Source organism: Larimichthys crocea, chromosome I (assembly GCF_000972845.2).
Source record: "Larimichthys crocea isolate SSNF chromosome I, L_crocea_2.0, whole genome shotgun sequence".
Lineage (NCBI taxonomy): Eukaryota > Metazoa > Chordata > Actinopteri > Sciaenidae > Larimichthys > Larimichthys crocea.
This window is the reverse complement of record NC_040011.1, coordinates 15540899-15565055: the sequence shown is the minus strand read 5'-3', so window position 1 is coordinate 15565055 and position 24157 is coordinate 15540899. Positions and strand designations below refer to the sequence as shown.

Below are 24157 nucleotides of genomic sequence, written 5' to 3'. Positions count from 1 at the left end.
TTGGAGTAACCTTCCTTTTTTGTTCCTCTCACTGGAGAGTTCTTCCACACACAAAGTAGAGTTGAGGCTGATGGGAATGTGTTTTGAGTTTAAACCAAAATACTGGATACATTCTGACATGATGGTGCTAGAGGAAAACTTAGGGGAACATCAAAGTTATTACAATTCATCCTGAGTGGACCATAAATGTCTGTAAAAAAATTTTATGCCAATCCATCTAATAGTTGTTGAGACATATCAGGCTTGACCAAGTGGTAGACCCCACGTGAGATTACCATTCCCAGGACTATTTCATTAACGTAGTTAAAACACAGTGTGTTTGTACAACTGGTGCAAGTTTAAGTTGAACAAGGAAATCTGTAAAATCCAATAGACACATTGGCTCAGAGCAATTGATCAATTTTAAGTAGTTGCCTAAATTTTCTGATATAAATAATGCCATGTTTCCACTGCATGGTTCATCTTGGCTTGGTCTACGCATTTTTGGTACCAGGATTTGTTTTTCTCCTCCACTGCAGCTGGTACGGCATCAATGTAGGTTAGCTGATCATCATAGCAATGTTAGGTGAGACTGCCGTGACCATCTTCAGTGTGACAAATCTACAGGAACATTGGCCTTTCCTTTTAAGATCCCTTCATCGTCAACCAAACTGAGAAACCCACACTGGGTTGGTGAGGTTTTGCAGGCCGCCATTTTTTTTAACGTCTGGGTCGAGTGAATTGCAGTCTCAGTTTGCCATTGGTGTTCCTGAGTGATTTTCTTTGACCAGTCAGTGGTCTGCAGTGTTTTCACTTTATTGTTTAGTATTGGCTCAGGTTGCTTGGAACCTCAACCAAGGTCATACAAAAACGAAGCACCAGGTACTATCCACACCTTTAGCCCATGGAAAACCAAAACGTTGGAGATGCAGCATATGTAGCATAAAACTGGGCCCAACCTTTAAGGTCAGTCATGAAATCATGCCAGGATATCAGCAAGAAGCTGCTGAGTTGTTGTAAAAGGCTAAATTTCCTGACATCTCACAGTCAACAGATAGTTGTGAGGTATCAGTTTGTACAGTACAAGAAATCTTTCATAGGCAGCTATAAGTCTGAACATATGCGTGTTGAATAAATACATCTGTGTTTCTCATTTCTGGAATGGAAGTGCCCTCGAATGCCTTGGACTGTTCCAGTATGCAGTCATTCTGACGGATTGCATCTCCCAGCTTCAGCTTTTATCCCCCGCTCTGCTAGTGAATGATGCATTTTGCGAGTTGCACTGAGGAAATCTAGTGCTCATGTTACACAGATTTATGCATCTGAAGACAAGCTTTATCTGAGATGTTTTGAAGAGCATAGACATGCTGAATGAGTTGCCCTTTCAATGAACATGGGCCTGATGAAAGAAACGTCAGATTGTAATTTTCCTTGGCTCTTTCACGGACACAGACACCACACATAGGCACACCTACACATACAGAGCTCTCTTCCCATTCTCATCGAAAGACTTTGGCAGATGGAAGCGTCTTTGTCTTGCAAGAAGTTTTCCAACCTTGAAAAAGCCACCCCTCCTCAGTTTAATGAAGGCAAGCCACAACAGCGGTGTAGTAATGACTGGATTGTGTACAACATTATCCCTCCCCCTCCTGGACAGAGCCTTTGTATTCACCGCAGGCTGAGCTTCTCCCACCACAGAGCAAGGGAGGGGAGAGAAAACAAGCGCGCCTCCCCAACGCTAACTCAATAATGACTTCCCACGGGGGAAAGAGAATACGGGGCAGTCTTTGAAGTGGCTGTGCTGCAGGAGGCTCTTCTGCCCCAGCCTCACTACAGGAAGCTCTCACGTGGGGGTTTTTATAGAGCCTGGGACGTAAACAGGCTCCATACAGCCATGAACACATTCACCAGCATCAGTCGAGGTTACATTAACGTCTTGATATCCTGTAGTAATTGTGGAAAATAGTGATTTGCCATTGTTTTTTTTTTGTTTTTTTAAAGTTGTGCAGGACTCGGGATCTTCGCTCATGTTGTGCCTGTCTTTAGGGACTCTCATACATGAAGGCCACAAAATTACTGGATACAGTTATCCAAAGAATGCAGTGGTTTCTGCTGTTCACACATAAGTCACCTCTCCAGACAGCTTATGTGTTGACATGACTATAGAGTATATGAAGATTAAGCACTGCTTATGCAAGACAAAGGGTCTCCAGCACTTTAGTTTGCAATGCACAGATTGATCTGCTCTGCAAGTATGGTGCATTCATGTGCTGCTGTATACCTCGGAAAATCAGCTTCTTCTACAAATTTAAGCAGATTAAGGGGTGTCAGTGGTGGACTCATGGTGCCCAGAGGATGTATCCTGCACAACTACGAGGTTAACATTAACATGTCTTCACAACTACGGGATGGATTGCCATGAAAGTTATCATTGACATTCATGCTCCCTTCAGGATAAACCATAATCATTTTGATCAGTTCATCATAAAGTCCAAATTTTGCTTGTGGGTTATGACAAAATATGCACAATAATAAATAAATTCCCATCAGCCTCAGCAGTACTGTGTTTAATGATAATTACAAAATGTATTTATCCTAACTAAGACAGTAAATATGGTAAACTACACCTGCTTGCTGACGGTAGTGTTTAGCCCAAAGCACCGCTGTGCCTAAGTGGGTGTTTAGAGTGATAAAACAGAGTGTAGGTGTGTTGCTTCAAGTACCACTGAGACATGAAATACAATCCAAGAAGGCCAGTTCGAGATCCGTGAATTTGAATTCTACTCAGGTTCAGCAAATATTTAACCTTTGTCAATGACTGTGAGGTAAACAGTAGAAATGCATGCTTGTGTTGCAGTCATCCACCAGAAACATGCATTTTCATCAGACCAAACAGTACCCTGCTGGATGATGCCGTGTTTGGCGGACAATTCTACGTTGTTTTACCAGAACCTTCCGCATCAGCACCACTGGAGTGAACTCATTAAATGTGTCTGAACCCTCACAACACTGTTAGTGTAGCTGTGCATTCTTAGTCTTGTTAAAGACATTTTTCTTAGTGCTAACACATCCAAAGGCAGTTAGTCCGTCTCTCTTCCTTGCTCTGTCTGGTGCACTCAGCCTCGAGCCAGTTGGTTTCCTACCGAAAATGTAAATATTTAAACTTAGGTTAGAAATATTTTTTTATTGTTTAAAGGCGGCTTAATAATTTTCTACATCAGCCGGACAGGATTTAAAGATTTCTGTGGCTTGAGAAAGTCATGCATTTCAGCCACGCTCACAGCAACACAGCGGAGGGTTTTTCTACATTGGGAGTTGGCAACTTGCCCAAGATTCTGAGCCGGGAAATCGACTTTGGCTACTGTTTTCAAATTCTGCCACATTGTGACAGAGAAAACTGCCAAGAACATTTTTGGATTAAGGTGCGGGTGAGAAAGGGCACCCCACACCACCACCACTCCATCCCCAGTTTGTTCCTTTCTGTTTCTCAGCGCACAGAGGAGAATGTGTGTCCATATGATACAGCACAGCTATAAGATCTGTTTACACAGTCCCTCCTGAGGTCTTAAATGAATGCACAGCCTCTACATGCTGCTTCCATAAACACACAGCTCTCCAGAATAGGGAGCTCATTAGGCCTGCACGGTAATGAGGAGCCATCCTGGTGCTCAGCAGTGGGTTAATTGGGCCAGAGAGGGCACCGGGAGCTGAGTGTGAAAACGTGAATGGCAGTGGAAGAGTAGCCCCTACACACACACACACACACTTTATCCCACCCTGAATGGACATAGCCTGAATCGCAGTGACCCGCAAAGGTCACCTTGTAATCACCATGGCAATGGGGGCGGCACACTCGCCCTAACCACACCAGGGGACGAATAGCAACCACTTAAGTTTTTGGCAGCGTGGCAGGCATTCCCAGCGTGAATAATGTGCAGGCGAGGGCCTCCCAACAATCTGATGGCTTTACACAAATGGGGCCTTGTAGGAGGACATTCATCAGCAATAAAACACCTTCTCTCTCTCTGAGGAGTCTGTTGTGTCTTCTGTGGCGACTCAACTATAAAACTGAAGCCGTGGAATGGGGACATTGTTTAATGTACTGCTTTATGAGGGCATTCTCTTAATCTTAATCTTCGGAGACGTTCAGCTGTGGGGCTTCAGCTCGGAGCCATTCCCCGTCCAGACTTTTGACTGTATTGCAGTCAGACTTTTTGCACAGCCACAGTCTGTTGGGCTATTCAGGGTTAGCCTGCTTCTGTTCTGCAGGATTTATTCTCACAGTGTGTTCAGGTTTGATTGTTGGGTGAAATATCCAGTTCACAATCAGACAATGAGGATCTCTTTCTCTCTCTGGCACAAACCAAATCACATTCTCTCTGGAATCGTTGGCAGCCCTTGAAATCATTTTTAAAAAATTTAAAAAACAAGAATACAAATGTATTCTTTAGAATCTTTAAAAATCACATCTTGCGCGGCGTGAAAGGTTCCTCTGCTCGTTCTCATCCCCCGCGAGCGCCGTCTTCATTGTTACCCGATCGCAGCCACCTCTTCTCTCTCGCCGCTGTTTGCAGCCTCTAACTGTTGGCTTAGCCTCTCAGAGTGTGGAGGTGAGAGTGTTAGTGCGTACGCATGTGAGGGCCGAGGTGGTGGTGGCGGAGGAGGAGAAGGAGGAGGAGGGGTCAGCTTCTCTCTGTAATCCCTCTCAGTCTCTCTTATCACCTCTCACAGGGAGAGCAGTGGTGGGGGAGGAAGAGAGCCCGAGCTCTGTATCAGCCCGGCTCATCTCCCTACATTATTAAACATCCATATTTCCATATTTCATTGAGGCCCCCTCCTCTCTGTGCTTCGGCAAATCGTGGTCTACTTAGCATTCAGATGAGAATGGGATATGGTTAATGGGTATTAGATTTGTAGATGGTTATCCCGTGGCTATGTCTTTTGTACGCAGAGCCAGTCCATCAGTCAGTCGTTGTGCCTCCGTCTCTCTCAGGTCGGGTACCGCTGATGAAGTTGTAGCTTTTTTTTCCCTCTTTGCGTAATCGTACACCAGGTTTGTTGAGGAAGTTAAATCAGCTCTTTGTTTTCCTAACTTGTCCACCTTTCCCACTCTTTTAGGTCCAAGAAAATGACAGACTTGGCCATGACGTTACAGAAAGCTTCTCTGCGGAAAAAAGACTTGGAGCTGGAACTCAAAGAGCTGGAGGAAGCGGCGACAATGGTGGCAGAGGAAGAAGAGCAGGGAGCTTCCCAGACCGTTCCGATATCCCGCGGTGACAGCAGCAGCGCTTCCAGTGATAGCAGCAGCAGCAGCAGCAGCGAGTCGTCTGATGAGAGTGAATCTGAAGCTGAAGGGCAAGGCTGCACCGACTCCAACAAGGGAGGAGGAGAGATGTATAAGGACAACCCTCCACAGCCCCAACCCAGCTCCACTGCATCTCCCACCCCCCAGGAGCCCACGAGCACTCTCTCCTCAGAGGAGAAGAAAGTGGATACCCTCCTTGTAGCCTCAGAAGGCTCCAGACGGCTCATCCAGGAGCTGGGGGAGCTGGGGGAGCGGGTGGCAGAAGAGCTGAAAATCTCCCACGACTCCAGCAACAAAGCAGAGGGAAGCCGCTCACAGCCCAGCAGCGCTGCAGCAAAAGGCGAAGCAACATCTGGGAGGAGCAGCAGTGGGACTCTGTTAGAGCCGAGCCCTCGCAGGAACCCTCTGCTCATCGTGCAAACACAGAGAGATCAAGACAAGTGACTTCATCTGCTGACAGGAAATGTCGCCACTTTTTGAACTGTTGGCTTCATAAACATGATGTAAGGAAACGTGTTTGTTTCATTTCTTTGTTACTCCAAGCTTTATAATACTTTAACCCTCCTCTAAAGGACATTATCTTACATAAAGAATATTTCTTATGAACTTGCTGCACCCCATTAAAAAATCTTATTTCATATTTCTGCTTTTTGTAATGAGCATGTGTATGTTTATCCTTTCATCATAGGACGGAAGGCAGCTCAGTTTTCTTCTTCTGTCTTGTTTCTTCTCTTTACTCGACTTTCTAGCTGTTGCTGCTTTATATCTGAGCTGCCTTACATGCTGCAAATCTTATATCTTTACTCTCTGAACAGACTGTTTGATTTTATATTAATTATTTCTCCTCCTTTATAATTATTGAAACACATTCAACAGTGCTTGTGAAAGATTTAGTCCATCTGCTAATACTGAACTTCTCGTGTATATTTCCATACACACATTAACAAATTCAATCTGTATCCATTTTGGACTTGAATAAACAAAACAGGAATGTCATTCCAGGAAACTGACAAACATTTGTCACATTGTTCATTGGTGTACATCACTCAGCCAAAGTGCCTGGCAGAGCTACTTTTAGGGAGCTATTCTTTTGCTAATAAATAGTAGGAAAAAGCTCTAACCCGTTCCTAAAGCCCCCGCATTGATTGAAGTGGAAAACACTCTGCCGGCACTAAACAGTGCTGTGGAGCACACAGGAGTGATTGATTCATCTGGCATGAATGGAGGAGCGCCGTCAACACAGCTCAATATCATCGGCCGCGTCTAGCAGGCGAGAGAAAACAAACAAGGAAGCACATGTCAGGCAGATAGATGAGGTCTGCGAGCGGGGCGGCAGTGTGGGAGCCGTTTGTTTGAGAGATAAGAGCACCCCGGGGCCCGAGGTGGCTGCCTGATAGAGTAGCAGGGGGCCAGCAGAGACAAACTGACACTGTGGTGTGGAGATGTCCTCTTAACCTGAAGTAAAATACATTTTAATTTCTGTCCCCTGAGTGGACTTGTGTTGATTACTGTAATTGAAGGAGAAAGATGAGATAGAGAAATGACCCAAATTAGGAGAATTTGTCAGGTTTTGTGATCCTAATGGGTCATAACTGGCTGAGGAAGTGATTGATCAAGCACAGTCACCGTGTTGCCTCAGGCTTTCTTTTTCAAGGAGAATTTCATCCCGGATGAGTGAAGGCAGCTCAGGATCCACTGGTGATGATAGCTCCTTAGGTAGGCGGTGTCTGCAGTATTGTGTTACCAAGACGGATGGTGTTGTTAAGCACCTCCCAAGAAGAGACAACCTCCTCGCAACACCCCCATTGGGAGCTAGCGCCATCATCGCTGTGACTGAGATGAGTTACGCCGTGAACGTCGGCCCATTTAAAACCCCCTTCGTTCTGGGGACATGATTCCAGGGACGGCGCGGTTCCCCCCTGCGGGCGGTGCTTCTTTCACCCCCACTGGGGCTTCACATTGATTAAGTGACACTGGGCTCCGTTGCCGTTTTTCACTTTAAAGTGGCCTCCATATTCCCCCATTAGTGCAGCCGTCTCGGAGCCTGACTGGGAAGATCGGCGGCCAAGCTCTGCACTTCAGTAGGCTCCTCTGCAATTAATACTCCTCGCCAACGGACATTTTTCAAGAGTGTGCTTTAATGAAGGTAGCTGATAAATTATACAAGCCAGTAATTAATGTGATGTCTGTGCTCTATTTTGACTTAGATTTGATAAATCAGCCCCCTACTCGTGTAGTGAGCGTGCCCTTTGACCCTCATAGGTCTAAGAAAGTGGAGTAATGTGTTCAGGACTCATATGGGCCACCGTGGTAATTAGCCCATTAGCAACACCACATCCAATAAGGTGAGTCTATAAAGCTTGTGATGTGTTTGCTTTTTACCAACACATATACGAAGGATGTGAACCTTCCCTCTCTGCATACTCCGTACCTGGAGAATGAAAAGGTGAAATTACTCACGGGCAGCTCGGGGCTAAATCGTTTTGAATTTCAGATGTTTCACAATTTGAGCAGCAGAAATCAAGGAGCTCATTCTTGAAAGTATAGCAGTGTCTTCGGAAGGAATAATTCAACATCTTGGTATAGATACTTTCCTGCTCAGAGTCACATGAGAAGGACAATATCACTGTCATATCTGTGGAGCTCACTAGTCCAGTGAAACAGGAAGTCGCGGCACATAAAACTGCATGACTTTCACTCTCATCACATTATTTTCACATTAGCCTTTCTAACTAAAAAGGTATAAGATTATATGTTAGCTTTTCGTTGGACTCGCTGTTTCAAGTCTTTATGCTAAGCTAAGCTAAGTGTCTCATGTCTGTGGTATTGATCCTCCCATCTCAACAAGAGAGATAACATATTCACTTTACCTTTAAATCAAGGTCCACTTAATAGTTTTTTTTTTCTTTTTTTTCAAGCTCACCACCAACATATGGAATGATATTAAGTATAAAAGGTCCATAAAAGCGTGGGCTTAATTGCATTGTGCAGACACGGTGTGTTAATGTCTGAAGACACGCACAAAAAGCACTCAGATGAATCACAGGATAATGTTCTGCACAAGGGATATGTAGCTAAAGGCCAAAGACTTAAAATGCCATCTGTTGTAGGTAAAGAGAAGAATTTGACCATATGAACTAACACATGCACTCGTTAGAAATCACAGTGAACCATTCTGCTCTTTTATATAAAGAAGAACCTGTAACAGCAGAGCACTGACTGTGACCTTGCCTGTACGGTGAATACAATTATCTCACTAATGTGATAATATACTCCCTCCCTTGTTTTTGTTTTAAACGGCGAAGGAGGCAGCAAGGACAGTGTCGTCACTGCCCCCTTGTCCCTGCGACACACCGCCTCTGGTTGATTGTAATAGAAAACTCGATCTCCTCTCCCCTTCCTGAGAGGCAAAGTGATTCTGGTGCTTGAAAAGATTAATAGCCCTCAAGAAGAAAATGAATCAGGTGCTCTCCAGGGCCTGACCCCTCCAATGGGCGTGCAAATAGAAATCCCTTTGTGCACCTTCTTTCTCTTGTGGCTCTCGCATTTGTGGCCTTCGTACTGTGTCATGTCGCTCCAGGCTTGGCCGGCGAAGAGACGAGGAGCGGCTCCGGCGCTCGTGAAAAAAAAAAAGAGAAGCAGGTGGCCGTTCCCCTCCGCTCATTCTTGGGGGCTTTGTAGTCAGTTCTCTTGAAATGACTGGCGTATGGTAATGAGGGAACGAGTGCATGGGATGTGTCAGTGTCTCTCGGGCTGACAGTGCTGACAGGGAGGGATTATCTAAATGGGCTATTTTCATGCTCTTAATCACAAAAGAAACAGTGAAATACCCCCCTTTTCCGCAGTGTGTGGGAGCGCATATATGTGTGTGTGTGTGTGTGTGTGTGTGTGGTAGCGTGTGCGGACAGCGCTGGCATCCACTTGTCGTCTGCAGTGTTGCCTGGCTGATTCACTCTAATTGGTGTGAGCAATGTCCGTTAAATCACTCCCTAACTCTCAGTGGACATGTGCTATCAGGCAGCTTAATGCTGCAAATTGCCTCTGCCATGCTAGAGCTGTGTGTGTGTGTGTGTGTGTGTGTGTGTGTGTGTGTGTGTGTGTGTGTGTGTGTGTGTGTGTGTGTGTGTGTGTGTGTGAGCGAGGAAGCCTCTCATCCTTATAGCACCTTGTTAAGTGCATTGGGATTGCAGAGATGTTGAGGTGGGGGCGAGTCACCTGGAAGAGCAAACAGGCATGTGGCTCGACTCCTTCCAACTCCGACCTCCTGATATCTGAACGTACATTTGAAACTCCAACACTTAGTACATCACAGCCGCTATCCCACCTCCCTCCACCCACACACCTACCCCAAGAGGACATGACAGCTGAGATGCAGCACAGCTCATCAACATTTCGCACTGGTGAACAACAGCACATTTCTAATGAGGCTTCCTCCACATTGTGCTGTCTCCTTTTTTGGTCCACAACAGTTGTTCCGTATCTGAGCCAGTCCATGCTCGAAGCGTATGTCTTTGCGCTTTCCAAAAAAAAAAAAAAAAAAGCTCCAGTCTTGTGTTTGTTTTCATAGCTAAAACAGCTGTCAAACAGATTAATATTTCAGTGAGAGACTGTGCTGGAGGGAACCTCTAAGTGCTGGGGGAGTTGGAAACAACAAACCAACACTGTTGCTTTCTGGCGTTCTGCGGTATACATTCGCCCTCTATCCTGCTCTGCTTTCATGGAACCAAGCGGCTCTTTTGTGACTCCTGAAACAAAGCAGCACAGGATGGAAATCAAAATAAACTGGGTACAGCTCCCCCGGTTTGTTGTCAGCAAGCTGTCGGTGTATCACTTCATTTCAAGCCGCGGTATATTGAACAATCATCGCGCGGCCTCTTTGATATCGCCCTCTCAGACGCAGATCAGAGCGTCGTCAGTAGAGAGAAAGAGGGGGAAAACCTCTGAGCCCAACCTCCGAGGCAGTGCCTGTGTTTGCTCTGACTTAACGTCCACAGGACGGTGCCCTTTAGCCTTCATGTGAAGTCCACGTTTCTGCCCCTTTTTGCTCAGGGTAGAGCAGGCTGAGCCTCCCACTAATGATGCCTCACAGATGTAGGTATGTTGCAACCAGGCAGTGAACAAAGGTTTCTCATGCTCGCACTCCCTGAGCGCTCTGCAGACAAGCTCCCCTGACATCGCCGACACAGGATCTTGACACGGATAAAAGCTTCAAGCTCGCGCGTAAACACAGAAACACACTCCTCTCTTTTTCTAAATTCGCTCGGCGGTGTCGGTTCTGGCGCTTCCATTGACGTGTGCTGAGCAAACAAACACGCAGACTTTCCATCCCGATCACAGCCGCTGGAGCAAAAACACAACTTCATCCTGCCATGTTTCATCCGCAGCACTTCCACGGCATCTCTTCTCAGATAGTCCACCTGCACTTTCTATTTCATGCTCTGTCTCTCACACACACACCCTCCACCCCTCACTTGTGGCCTTCTTTCTTATCTCCACCCAGCTTAAATTCACTCTCTTTCCAGATCTCTTTAACGTCATGTCAGCCAACCCGTGTTCAACCCACCCAGTCAGTTGCAGTGTATCCAACACTTCTCCTTTTCACCCCTACCCACATCAGAGGAGTTGGCCTCCGACCATATTCCTCTCCCCCCCTGGGATGTGTTGCATGAAAGCAGATATCCACACATGTGTCGCTATGCAGATCCTGTCAGCATGTCCCGGATCGGCCGCCCACTGTGATTCAATCGCTTTTCTCTGGCACGGAAAGGTGTCGATTACATCGGCATGGTACAGTGTCGTGCCTCCCAGCTGACACACGGTATCAACGCAGAGGGTAAAAAATGGGGGTTTTAGAGGAAGAAGAGAGTAAAACCACTGTCACTGTAGCACAGCTTTAAAAAGGTGGCTGTCTGCCGGCTCACGCTTTCTTTTTAGTTTCTTTGGGGGAAAAAAAACTGCTGCTGCTTCTCATCAAAGAACCAGACTTGAGGCTAATGAAACATTCCTGCTAGCATGTTAACAAGGAGTAGAAAGCAGAAAATGACTGAAGTGTCGTTAAGTTTACAGAATGTGAGGCCTCGCCTCTGCCATCCACATCTTGCCTTAACGTGACTGGCAGCTCACTGGGTTTTCCTGACATCAGAGCAATGGAACACGCATGTTGTATGTTAATGCCGTGTCGAGCTGTGGGAACGGTGTCAGATCAGATAAGAAGCAATAATGTGGAATAAAACTATCTGCAGGCTGGCTGTGAGCTGAGTGCTTTAAAAGAGAAAGGAAGCTATCAAATAACCAGCATGCACTTGGATAACTGTAAGGCTGGTGGATCCATTTACTCGTACACAAGAAAGCTGTTCACCTTTGAACCCTGGCAGAGTGGCAAAGTTAGATGACCTTTAGCTGGTCCAAATGGTACATAATGATCATGGAATACCTGAGCGTACTGAGAGGGAACTTTGATCTCTTCTGAAAGTGTGCTATACGATTCAGTCTAATATTATTAACAGGTTGTTTGCATAGTTTTCTTTGGAAGTGTAAAGATGTCAGTATGCGTCAAACAAAGTGTTAATCAACCCCACACCTTTCCTACATCAGAATCAGGTATCTGTGCCAGACAAAACTGACAATCTGACAAGCACGGTAATTTGACAGAGTGATTGGCCCAGGTGCACAGAGGTGATAATGTGGGCAGGATATGAACTTCTCTTACAAGCATTCTTCACACGTCTACAACCAAGCGCAACACCATGAATGCCTCTGACGGCACACTGTGCCAAACTATGTTGGAATTCTAATCCCTGTAGCTCTAATTTTTTTGTGGTCCTCTGAGAGTGGTACCAAGCGCCAACATCTGTGACTGTGAAGAGAAGCCACTGTGGAACTGCTGTTCCCTGAGCAGCCACTTGAGGCTGGCTGCAGAATTAGTAAGTCCAAAATGTCCATCTTCACAGCAGACATAAACAGGCCATTCATATCAGCAGCAGCTATTCTTGAACAAAGACAAAGGTTATGATTTCCATACTTATGACTACTTGTTATCATGTGACCCCTCCTCACTCAGCTGGAGGAACCGAAGTTTGTCACTTAATGACAACTAAGCCAGCTCGATTTGCTGAATAAAGAACATAAGATGAAAGACCCCAAAGGTAGCAAGTGAACGTTTGAGTATTTTGTTACATATTCTGTTCCCAAAACTGAAGCCTGAACTTCCAACCTCAGAGAGCTCTCTTGATTTGAATCAGAAACACGTGCATTTATTTCATCCCAGATTTTCTCACTTGAACAACGTTGACATTCTCTATTAGATCAAAAGACTTGAGATGCATATTTTGGTAATACATCTGTTTGCAGCCTGGTTCAGCTCATCTTCTGATTTCAATGAACACACACACACAGAGAGAGAACTGGGCGTTGATGGAAAGCAGGATTTGCAGTCAGGCTAGTGTATGTTCCTCTTTAATATATCCCATGCTCTGCGTGCATTAACCTTAACAAGCTCTAATCTCTCCAACACAAAAATCAATGAGGCGCACGCCCACCCGCACTGCATTCATCTCTGACATTGAGTCAGAAGACTCCAGCCTTCACACATCTGTGGGATGTTAGCGTCATGCATGGATTTTTACTAGTGTGTTGACAAAGCAAGCATGCTTACTCACACACCTCTCCTCATTCCTGGGTTACATCAGGACACACACTACATGTCTTATCAGGAGACAAGTACAGTTTTTTCAACTGTACGGAAATGTGAGATAATATGTCATTTTGCCTCAAGGGGTCAAGTGGAGCTCATAAACGCATATTGTATTCAGAACAAACTACTGTTTATTAGAAAAAGTAGTGCACTGGGATAATATTTCTGTTGTTGACAAGAAGTAAAACACACTGAGCTGTCCCACCATATTCACCACAAAACAGCTACTGAAGTCATGAAGCTAATAAATGCTTTGATAGGCAAATATTTATGTGTTCTCATATGGTGAGCAGCTTTAAAATAGTAAATAGACTTCTACATACACTTACAGGTCCAGTGTGTAACATTTAAGGAGGAGGCACAGAAATGGATGATAATAAGCATTACTATGTTTTCATTTGTGTATATTAACCTCAAAATAAGAAATTTTATGTTTTTTTTAATTGAGCCTTCATAGATGAGCCCTCTGCCATGTTGAACCATCCTGTTTCTACAAACCCAGAACAGACAAGTCAAACAGTGGCTCTAGATAAGACCTTTTCTGTTTTTTTCATGATTGGGACGGTGAGGCGAGTGCTATTCAGTTAGTTGCAATCTGCAACTTCACTGCTAGATATCACTAAATCCTTCACACTACATCTTTAACTGCTTTTTTTTTTTTTGCTGAGAGTTACCAAAGAAGATTCATTGTTATGTCACAATGCTAAATATAAAGGTAGAGCCAACAGATGGTTAGTTCAGCCTAGAACAAGGACCAGGAATTAGGGATCAGTATGAAACTTCATGTAACCACAACTTGTTTTTACAATAGATTAAACAAGATCTAGCATACTAACTGGTCCCTCACCAGTTAGTATGCTATATCTTGCTATACTATAACTGGTATATATCCAGTCTTTAGGTTAAGATAGCCTGCTGCCCCCAGCTTCATATTTAGCATATAGAACACTGACTATGAAGAAAGACGACGGCTTCCAAAAAGTGAAGCCAAAAAATCTCGGTGGTGAACTGCGGCTGTAGTATGTTAGCGAATGCACACATGAGCCAAACAAAAAAAAAATCATAGTACATGTCAAATCTATTTTCCCCAAAGTCATTTTAGGTAGCTTTTATCATACTGATTTATGTTTATGTGATAGTTTTATCTAATAAGTTTGATTTTAATTAGCTATCTGATGAAAAAAAGGGGTTTCATGTCATGATTGACAGCTGAGCCCTGTTCACGATTGATTCAGTTCGGGTACATGGACAGTACCTTGATACTGTGGCTCCAACCCTGATCACTACTGCACAAACCCTGGTTCCAAATGACATCACCAGATGGCAGCGCCCATATCCGTGGTACTTTGACTTCCTTTGTGTACAGTGGGAGGAGGTGGAGACAAGCCGTCCATCTTATATATACTATGGTTCAGACATGAGAGTGGTATCATACTTCAAGAAAGTATATTTCCTCCAATTTTTGCTGTTTCTTTTAGGAACTTTTTAACTCTTGTTAAATGATTTTGAGTAAATCAGGTTTTTTTCTCATTAATATGGAACTTTTATGCAGACAACAGGGCCATCACTTAAAAAAACATATTTTTTTTCAAAGAAAGATATCCCTAAAGCATTACAAATTAATAGCTGCAACACCAGTCTAGACAGTCAGGCTGGACAAGCACTCAGTATTCACACTGACAGAAACATTCCACCTCTCATAGGAGGTCAGCAAAAACAGCAGTGAATAAAAAAAGTTGAGATTCTGTGTTCATCTGAGGGTGACAGAGGGAGAGATAGATGAAGAACAACATATAGCAGAGAGTCTACTACCAACAGCGTCATTCTTGGAAATGTACAGCTTGGCAGTATCACAACCATCCAGCCTGTTGGAGGATGTAAGAATGTGGCAGAAGGCACCGTGACAGGCTCTAATTGAGAACAGACCTCGTTTCTGGACACCAGTTTCGAGAGAAAATGAGCATCTTGTCATCTTCCAAACTGTGAGATGATGGCTATTTAGAACCTGATAGTGAAAGTATGCTGCACTGCTGTCAACTTGTCAGCAGCTCATGGCATCATTATTGCATATAAGCTCCGTGTTGGTAGTATTTGCTGACCTTTAATAAAGTGAATGGAGACCTTTTACTTTGAGAGATGAAGAAACTACAGCTCGATCTCTGAATATGTTTTCATTCCCGTACTATACATCCATATTTTCTGCTGATTTTCACTGTGGACATGTATGTTTGAATTTACTTTGTAACTAGGCAGACTAATTGGCTGGCTCTTACAAGGAATCTAGTAAAACAAGATACATTTGAAATCTTTGTTAACTTGGAATTGATCATTTCTTTACTGATCCATCAAATCAATTTTATGTTAAAGGTCTAATGTGTAGGATACATTGCCACTTAGTAGTGAAGTTGCAGATTGCAACCAAATGAATCTCACACCTCATCCTCTCCTTCCATGCACATAGGTAAAACGCAGGCTTCGGAATTCACATAAAAAGCAAAGGGACATATCTAAAGCCAGTGTTTGTTTGGCCTCCGTGGAAGAGAACCCGCTCTTTATGTAGATACAGAGTTCTCATATCTATGCAACAAAAACACAGTGATTCTTATTTTCAGGTCATTATACACTAATGAAAACATACTTATGATTAATATTATCAGCTACCTCCATCTTTTTTGTCAGCGTTAAGGCCTGTAGTTTGCATAAGAGTTTATATTTAACTCATAGTCCTCACTAGGACGTTGTATTGGATTAAAGGTTTCTATGACAGATGAGTTCGTCTGTAAGAAACAGGCAAAGACACATGCTAGCAGCTTTATGGGGCTGTAGGCATGGTTGTGCTTCAAGTTAATGCTAATGTCAGCATGCTAACATGCTCAGGTTTAATGTTTACCATGCTCAACATCTCAGTTTAGCATGTTCACATACTAACATTTACCAGTTAGCATTAAACACAAAGTATACTGTCGATGTTAGGGATATTTTTTGCAGGTGTTCGATTATAAACTAAAATGTTTTGACCTGATGACGGTGCTAGGAAAAAAGTGAAGGGATCACCAAAGTAAGTAAAAGTCATTGCTCAGGGAAGGATGTGAACGTCTGTACCAAATTACACGGCAATCAGTGCAAAAGTTGTTAAGAAATTACACTGAAAACCACAAATGTGAAACTCGTGGTGGTGCTAGTAAAAAAAAAAAAGAGTTAAGGATCCTCTGCAGACCACAAATGTCAGCACAAGTTTTAACAGCAATCCATCAAATAGTTATTGGGATATTTCTGGACCAAAAGGGTGGACGGACCAACTGACCAACATTGCCACCCCTAGAGCCATGATGGCTAAAAATGCAATCACATGACATTGCATGATCACATGAAACAAAGTGATCATTGTATTGAAGCTTTTTGTTTTTAACAGTTTGAGAGACATCTTTCTGCAGCCTCAGTGACACCCACAGACGCCAAGACACAAATATGAACAAATATACAGATACACCTCTCTTTTTCTTTTCCAACACATGGGGTTTTCTTATTGGGTCAGACTTAGACTGGATCAGTTTACAGGACAGCCGTCCTGCCCTCCAGGAAACCTGAGTGGACAGCATAATCCTGACCCCAATAACCTGACCTGAACCCTAGGTCTATACACTAAGCCTAGGAGATTTCCGAAATGACTATAGACCCTGTGTTGTTTTTAAATGGTCTCAAGTGATCCCCCATATTTTTTCTTGTGTTATGAAATTTTCCAGTTATTTAGTCTTCCTCCCTTGTGACAGTGTTATCTCTGTCATCAGCAGGACGAGTCATATTTCATGCGCTCAACACAAGCCTTGTTGCAATGACACACAGTGCTGTTGCGTCTGTCCTCGTTCCACCGTGTTACTATGATTACATTTCAGCCACACGAGCCTCTAAAAGTAACACTTACATGGCAGAAAAAGTAGAGGCACCGTGTAGTATTTTATATGTTACAGTTACATGGATGAGTGCAGCACACGTAACCTGCCCTGGGCCTGTATCCACTGTGCAAACACTCGCTTCAGTGGACAAGGACAAGCCGCAACCTTCTCTGACATGACAAAGCAGCGGGCTGTGTAAAAGTCTGATCTGACACAGCTGCTTGACTCTTAATGGTGTGTTTCCCCTCACATGACAGCACTTCTCACAATGTTATGACCGCAGATTGTTCATGCTATGTGGGACCATTAGGGAGATGAGCACATAGGGTGAAACTGGAAGTGCTTCTTTGACCTCACTGGTGATAAGAAATGTGTGAATAGGTGTCTTTCCCCCTGTGTTAAATCGTTGGAAGCAGCCTCTCCAGGAATCCTGGGTCCAATTGTTTGAATGTGGTTAACAGAGTTAGCTTGATTTGATTGTTGCTGATTTGATACAAACCTGTTTTTTTAGTCAAGCCAGTGCCGTTCGCAGGGCTCTGCGGATGGTCGATGCCACTGTGGGTTTATTGGTCTGTCAGTCAGTGTACCACTTGGCTCTCACATTTAGATGGATTTCCATTGTCATTCGTTGTTCCCAGAGGATGGATCTTTATGACTTTGGTGATCCCATGACTTTCCCTCTAGCACCACCATGAAGTTGATATTTTATTGTTCTTATTAAAATGTCTTGGGGCGATGTTTAGCTCAGTTGGTAGAGCAGCCGCTCCATGTGCCAGGGTTTGAATCCGACCTGTGGTTCTTTCCTGCATGTCATTCCCCATGTCTCTCTCCCCACATTCCTGTCACTCTTCTGCTGTCTCTATCAAAATAAAGCTTGAAAAGGCCAAAACATGTAATACAGTCGTCCCTCACTATAACGCGGTTCACTTTTCGCGGACTCCCTGTTTTGCGGATTTTTTTTGTGTAATTTTGCATGTTTTTTTTTACAGCGTACTGTACAGTATGAACGCGCATTGTGTGCTGCGTCCTAAATTGGCTAAGGGAGGACCGCACATGTGTTCTGCATCCTGATTAACTAAGGGAGTACTGTACAAAATGTGTGTAAAAAGGTGTATAAAAGTGTGTGGTTAGGGGTTTTATGGCCTTAAAACATGTATAATAATTGTAAAACTTACTTCGCGGATTTCGTTTATTGTTGGTTATTTTTAGAACGTATCCCCCGCGATAAACGAGGGACCACTGTATCTGAAAATGTCTTGACAACAATCAACAGAGAGGTACAGGGAATCATGTCCTTCAGAGAATGAATCCTAATAACTTTGGTGATCACATGCATGGTTTTTCAGTTAATCAAATTTAGTACTTATATCAAACAATTTTTCATCTAGTGCCATTTTAATTTGTCCATTACTCTGGTTTATGACCAAGTGCCTGAAGAACTAATTAAATTCCCATCAGCCTCAGCTGTACTTTGTGTTTGCCATTAATTAGCATATTTTAGCCAGATAACAAACTAAGATGGAGAACATGGTAAACATTCATCCATCCGTCCATCCATTTTCTTCTGCTTATCCAGGGTTGGGTCACCGTGGCAGCAGGTTTAGCTGGGTGTTCTAGACGTCCTGAACGATGCATTCTAGATCCTCCTATTGTTCCCAAGCTAAATGGGCTATGTAGTCCCTCTAATGGGTTCTGGGTCTGCCATGGGTCTCCTCCCAGTTGAAGGTGCCCATAACACCACCTAATCAGATGCCTGGACCACCTTAGCTGGCTCTACTCCGAGCTCCCTCTGGATGTCCAAGTTCCTAACCATATTTTTAAGGCTGACCCCGGCCACCCACTGGAGGTGGTCATTGGTCATTGGTAGCATGTTATGAGTGCTAACACCATCACTTTAGCTAGCTCGTATCATGTAACCCTGGGTTTGTTGAAGAACACCCATAAGACACATATAAAGAAAAATGATTTGTATCACCTTTTGACTTAAAACAAAAAAAACATTCATTATGTTAAACTTAATTAAAAAATATATCATATTTGCCTCACTCAACAACAACTAACTGTCCCAAAGTCTTCAATTCCTAAAGGACAGATAAGAGCAAGCAGCCTCAGTCAGGGATTAAGGTGCCACAATCCACTGAACACTCATATTGATTTGTTTTGCTGCTTGGTTCATTAATGATGTTGATTTTATTTACATGCTTGTTTAACTCAAGTGTTATCAGCGGCCTCTTAATTAAATCAAATGCGAGGTGCCCACGTGTTGCATTCTCGTCTGCAGCTCTCCCCCCTGGAAGACAGCAAAGGGCAAACTGTCACCCTGGGCAAGGAAATCAGGTGTATTAACAAGTCAATGAGAAATTCATGTGTGTATAATTTCACAGTGAGCACATCTGACCTTTGTTAATGATGCCACTCAAACCTGCAGGTGGTGTTTCTCGAATGAAATCCCGGGGGATCGCCGTGTTTTGCTGCTGTGCTAAAACGGCTCATTCTTCCTGACTAAAAGAACACACACTCAGCCAGAGGTGGAAAAAGCGTAAAATAAAAGAGAACCACTGTTCGAATCACTTCACATCAAGGGCCACTTAGCTTTTCTTTTTCTTTTTTTTAGGCGAGTCACTCTTTTGACGCCTTGTCAGAACAGATCTGATGTCTTGCACCAATTATTCCTGTGTGTGTTGTTTGTATGCAAACATTTTTTATTCGCGAGCGCTCATCTGTGTGCCTACTTTTTTTTTTCCTCCCACAAGCCGGCAAAGAGAGTTGGGGGGGGGCACTTACCCGTTCATAGACTGGCTTTCTTCTCCACCAGCTAGTGGAGAGGAAAGAGACAGAGTGTGCACCAGGTTTTTACATTCACAGATGCTTAAATTCACTCATGTGCTGCCGCCATGATGGATCACTCTCCAGATCTTTTTTTTCCTGTCTGTAAATTACCCTTATATTGTGTCTACTCTACCTGGAGAACTGTTGGTTTTTGAGGTAGAGCTCTGTTTCGGGGGAGGTGAGAAAAGTCCTTGAAAAGCAATCTATCCTCTTCCGTCCACAGCCACCTTCTCGCTGCTCGCTCTTCCAGATATTTTCAACCGTCTCCTCTTCTCATCTCCTGAAATCCTCTTACTCCATCTTAATTTTCTTCAGCGCTTTCATCACCTGCTGACTCACCCTCTCCATCTCACCCTCCTCCTCCTCCCTGTACCTCCTGTATTACTCTCTTTCTCTGTGCTGCATCACACACTTATCACATCTAGTATCGTAAGAATCAAATGTGAAGGCCGGCCACGCTCTTGCTGCTTAAATCTCCCCATAATGGAGCCCAAGGGTATCTGAAATTGAGTGTGAAGACTGCATCAAGGTCATTTGCTCCACCCCACAGGATAGTGATGGATGTCTTGTCTGATTGCTTGATTTGGCTGCCCTACTTAAAAAGGGGGAGTGTATCCCATTGCACTTTCTGAGTGAGGGGAGAGTGTTGCTTTTGTGCCGTTGGTCAGAAAAGTCATTCCTAGCAGGACAGAAAATTTGGTGCAGGGAAAGTAGGATGTCTAATAGGAGGGCGGAGATACTGTATAATAGCCACTGGAGCCTGGGGAGAGAGGCATTCCAGTCCAGATTCTTGAGTAAACATTTGAAGGGATTAAAATAAAACATATTGATTGCTGGATGGATGGCGCACCATCTGTCAATACACTAATCTGCCAAATTGACTGCGCCTCTCGGAGCATTGTGCGGCTCCGAACAGCTGGATTCAGTCATAGAAAACCATAAACACCAGCCGTAGTCATCTGAAACCTTTCCCAAGTGCCTGTGATTTATAATCCCCTGGATTGTTTGTTTGCACTTGTGGGAATTACTATAGACTGTGGTTGGACATGCAGGGCTCAGCCCATGCAATTGTGTTGAAGGGGTAAAAAGACTCATGCACTCGGAAAAGCATGATCCAAACGTGGACCAAACAGTGTGTCTTTGCCATTTTTCTTGGTCCATCCACTCCTTTAAGAGAAGCTTTGCGTAGAGGAAATTGGCGACCCATGACGACCCTTTTATCCAATCCGATTTGTCACGTCTCTTTGTGCATGGCTATTATGAAGATTAGGTTCATTATCTCATTTGATTCACTGTAATAAAGTGCAGCATCATAATGAGTCAACCCCAGTTCTATATGTGTCTTAACTCTGAGCAGGGCATTGGACATTTTGGAGTACATAGATAATATTTTGTTTTATTGTTTTATCATGAGGCAAAGAATGATTTAAATTGAGCAGACAAAACGTGATTCTGTGCTCTCTAACTAGAACAGAATAGATTAAACTATTTCCCTACTGACCGACCATCCTGCTAGCCATTGGATAGGAGCCAAAATGAAAATGAAAATACATTTATTGAGCCTAGAGTATTTATTTGAGCTCTGAATAATTTATTCTTGACACCACTTGGTGCTAATTTATCTGCATTTTTAATGCATATAATCGTTTTCAGTCATTGTTGTCTCAGTTGCTGTGTGCAGTGGCTGTTTGTCTTTGCCTGTTTTATTTTTAGTCTCAGCGTGTGTGTTCTGTGTTTTATTCTTTAAAACCCTAACCAGGGACAAGGACTGCAAATTAGCTATGACTAATGCCTATATACTCTGAATCAGCTGGATTTTATTGGAATGTAAAAATGCCTACATGTTTTGTCCTTGTCAAATAAATGAATAAAACAGAATAAATGCCCAATGGTACGCTCACTGAGACACAAATACAATCTGTATAAACAGATACCTGCATATGAACACAGAATCTATAAGCAAGGGACCAGATTTTGGCACCAGGGGCAGTTCTGGTTCTGGTTTCTTGGTTTCTGTTTGTAGTCCGCATGGTATTGACAATCAGGTTCTGTCCAGTTAATTTTTATTTATATAGCACCAAATCATAACAGAAGTTATCTTACGACACCTTCCCTATAGAACATGTCGAGACCGTTCTCTTTATACTTACAGAGAGCCAACAATTCCCACCATGACCAAGCACTTGGCAACACTGGCAAAGAAAAACTTCCTTTAAAAGGCGGAAACGGTGGGTTGAACCCGACTCATGGTGCCCAGCCATCTGCTGCAACCAGTTGAGTTTAGTTGGGAGATATATTTGAGCAAGCTTTGGCTGCAACAGTCTGTGTACAAAGCAGAAGAGGCGGAACGCATCGGCCAAAATGCAATGTCAGAACCCATCAGCTTTCATCTGTTGATGATTTAGCTTCTTTTTTAAAAAATTGAACTCCATTCATATGCAGATATCTGTAGCCGAAATGAATCTTTCTCGTAACTCGCGTGTATCAAGTTGTTAATCGGACTGCAGAGGAAGACTTGTCTCGGATATATCCATTTTCCGGATATCTGATGGCTAGACTGGACGCAGATAAACACTGGCTGTTAACCCCAGAGGCTAAATCATCATCAGATGAAAGCCAATTGACATCAATTTGATTGGGCAAAACAAAAAAACAATGAGTTGCATAGTTGTTCCGCATTGAACTACAGCGGGAGCCATGTATGAATTCTGCACTCGGAGGTGTTGAGCTGTCAGATTTGTAATCAACAGGCAGGTAATTGACAAGTGAGGCATGATTGTCTTAGTCTTTATTCAGTGTTATGTTTGAGAGTTAACAAAGCGTGAGATTGGGCCGTGCCTCTACGCTGCACATTCTCAGCTTGCAGGCCTTTTGTTCTGCAGCCTTTTGTGGAGCCTGCCCCGGATTTATTGAAACTCTCCGCTGCTGAGAGAGCTGAAGGAGCTGCTTTTTTGTCACACACCCTCATTCTTTACTCAACACACACACACACACACACACACACACACACACACACACACACACACACACACACACATGCACCCACACACACACATGCATGCACAAAGGCTGAAGCCCTGCCAGCATTTCGTGGGATAATCTACCTTCCTGAAGGTTTGCTAAAGCGCCCTTCCCTCCCTCCCTTCCCACCACAACCCCACTTCTTCTTCTCCTCCCTTCTCTCTCCTCCCACCTCCTCCTCCTCCTCCTTATCGGCCCCAGTGTAAGCAGCATGTGGTTTCCTGCCAACTTCTGGGAGCCGTGAGCAGCCTCTCCAAACAGGAACACGCATGAAGACATTCCACCGCTGAAGGAAACAGTGTCCTCAACCGCCCTCCCCCTCTTTTCCAATACCCCATATACGCTTCCACACATCCCACACAGCACCGCCGGGGCTTGACCACTGGACAATCAGGACGCATAAACACACACAAACATGCACAGACACATGAGAGCGGGGACAGACTACAGCCATTCAACACATCCATGGACATGGAAATGAAGACGGCTGCGAGGCTGAGTGTGAGTGTGAGAGAAACAGAAATAGTGGGAGAAAGAGTGTGTGACTATTTATGGGGGGGAGACACAATGTGTGCGTGCATGGGTATGTATGAGAGAGAGAGAGTCCACAAAAAGGATTGTAAATTAATTTTATAAAGAAGTCTATCATCAACTTCTTCCATCTCATTTATCATCATGTACCGTCACATTAAAACTTTGCTCTCAGAGCGGGACTGTGAAATGAAAAACTTCTCTTTAATGCACTTATTCACTGCACTTGTCCATAAGCTGTTGGAGAGGTTCTTCTACTGTGCTTTTTTTAATTTATTTTTTTATTGGAAATCTATGAAAGCTTTTGTTGAAACGCAAACATCACCGCGAAGAGTACTGAGAGAGGAGTTGGAGGGCTGTTATGTGCCTGTTAGAAGAGTAAATTTGTTTAACATTGCAGCAGGGCTCTTTGAAACCAGACAGCAGGCCTGAGGAGGGAAAAAAAAAGCAATATATCCAAAGAATGATCTGTTAATTTTGATAAATGCGGTGAGATTCAGAGAGATGGAATGTTACAGAAGCGTCATCTGCAAGTGGAAGGTCAAGTAGGTCTAATCATGGTAACACAGTGGGACCAGGACAGACGCAGCAGCAGTCTGGTTGTCGTCATGATGGAGCTCTTAATGACAAAGGCAGCGTCGCTGTGAGGACAAAATAAACGGTGTAATTAGTAGGCATGGGAGGAAGAAACCATGAGAGTCGTATTGTGAACAAAGAGTCAAACTAAAACTGGGATTCAGACGGACAAAAGAAGGCTTTAAATCATTTAAAATCTTATTTCTAAGCTCTCTGTTTTCTGTCCTGGCATGCGGGTTGTATTGATTGGGGAATGTTATTGGGGAATTCTGTGAGAGATGATTAATCATAAGTCACTTTTCTCCTCTGTGAGTATGGATCAGTGCCAGA

The 24157-nt window shown here is 43.8% G+C and overlaps 1 protein-coding gene across 1 annotated transcript in view; it reads left to right on the top strand.

The window, feature by feature from the left end:
• shq1 (SHQ1, H/ACA ribonucleoprotein assembly factor) overlaps positions 1-6294 on the top strand; it is a 34711-nt gene extending 28417 nt beyond the window's left edge. The window contains exon 12 of the mRNA XM_010734945.3: positions 5098-6294. Coding sequence (XP_010733247.2) covers positions 5098-5728 — 631 coding nt within the window. The 3' untranslated portion in view covers positions 5729-6294. The remainder of the gene's footprint in view (positions 1-5097) is intronic.
• The last annotated feature ends 17863 nt before the right edge of the window (positions 6295-24157 follow it).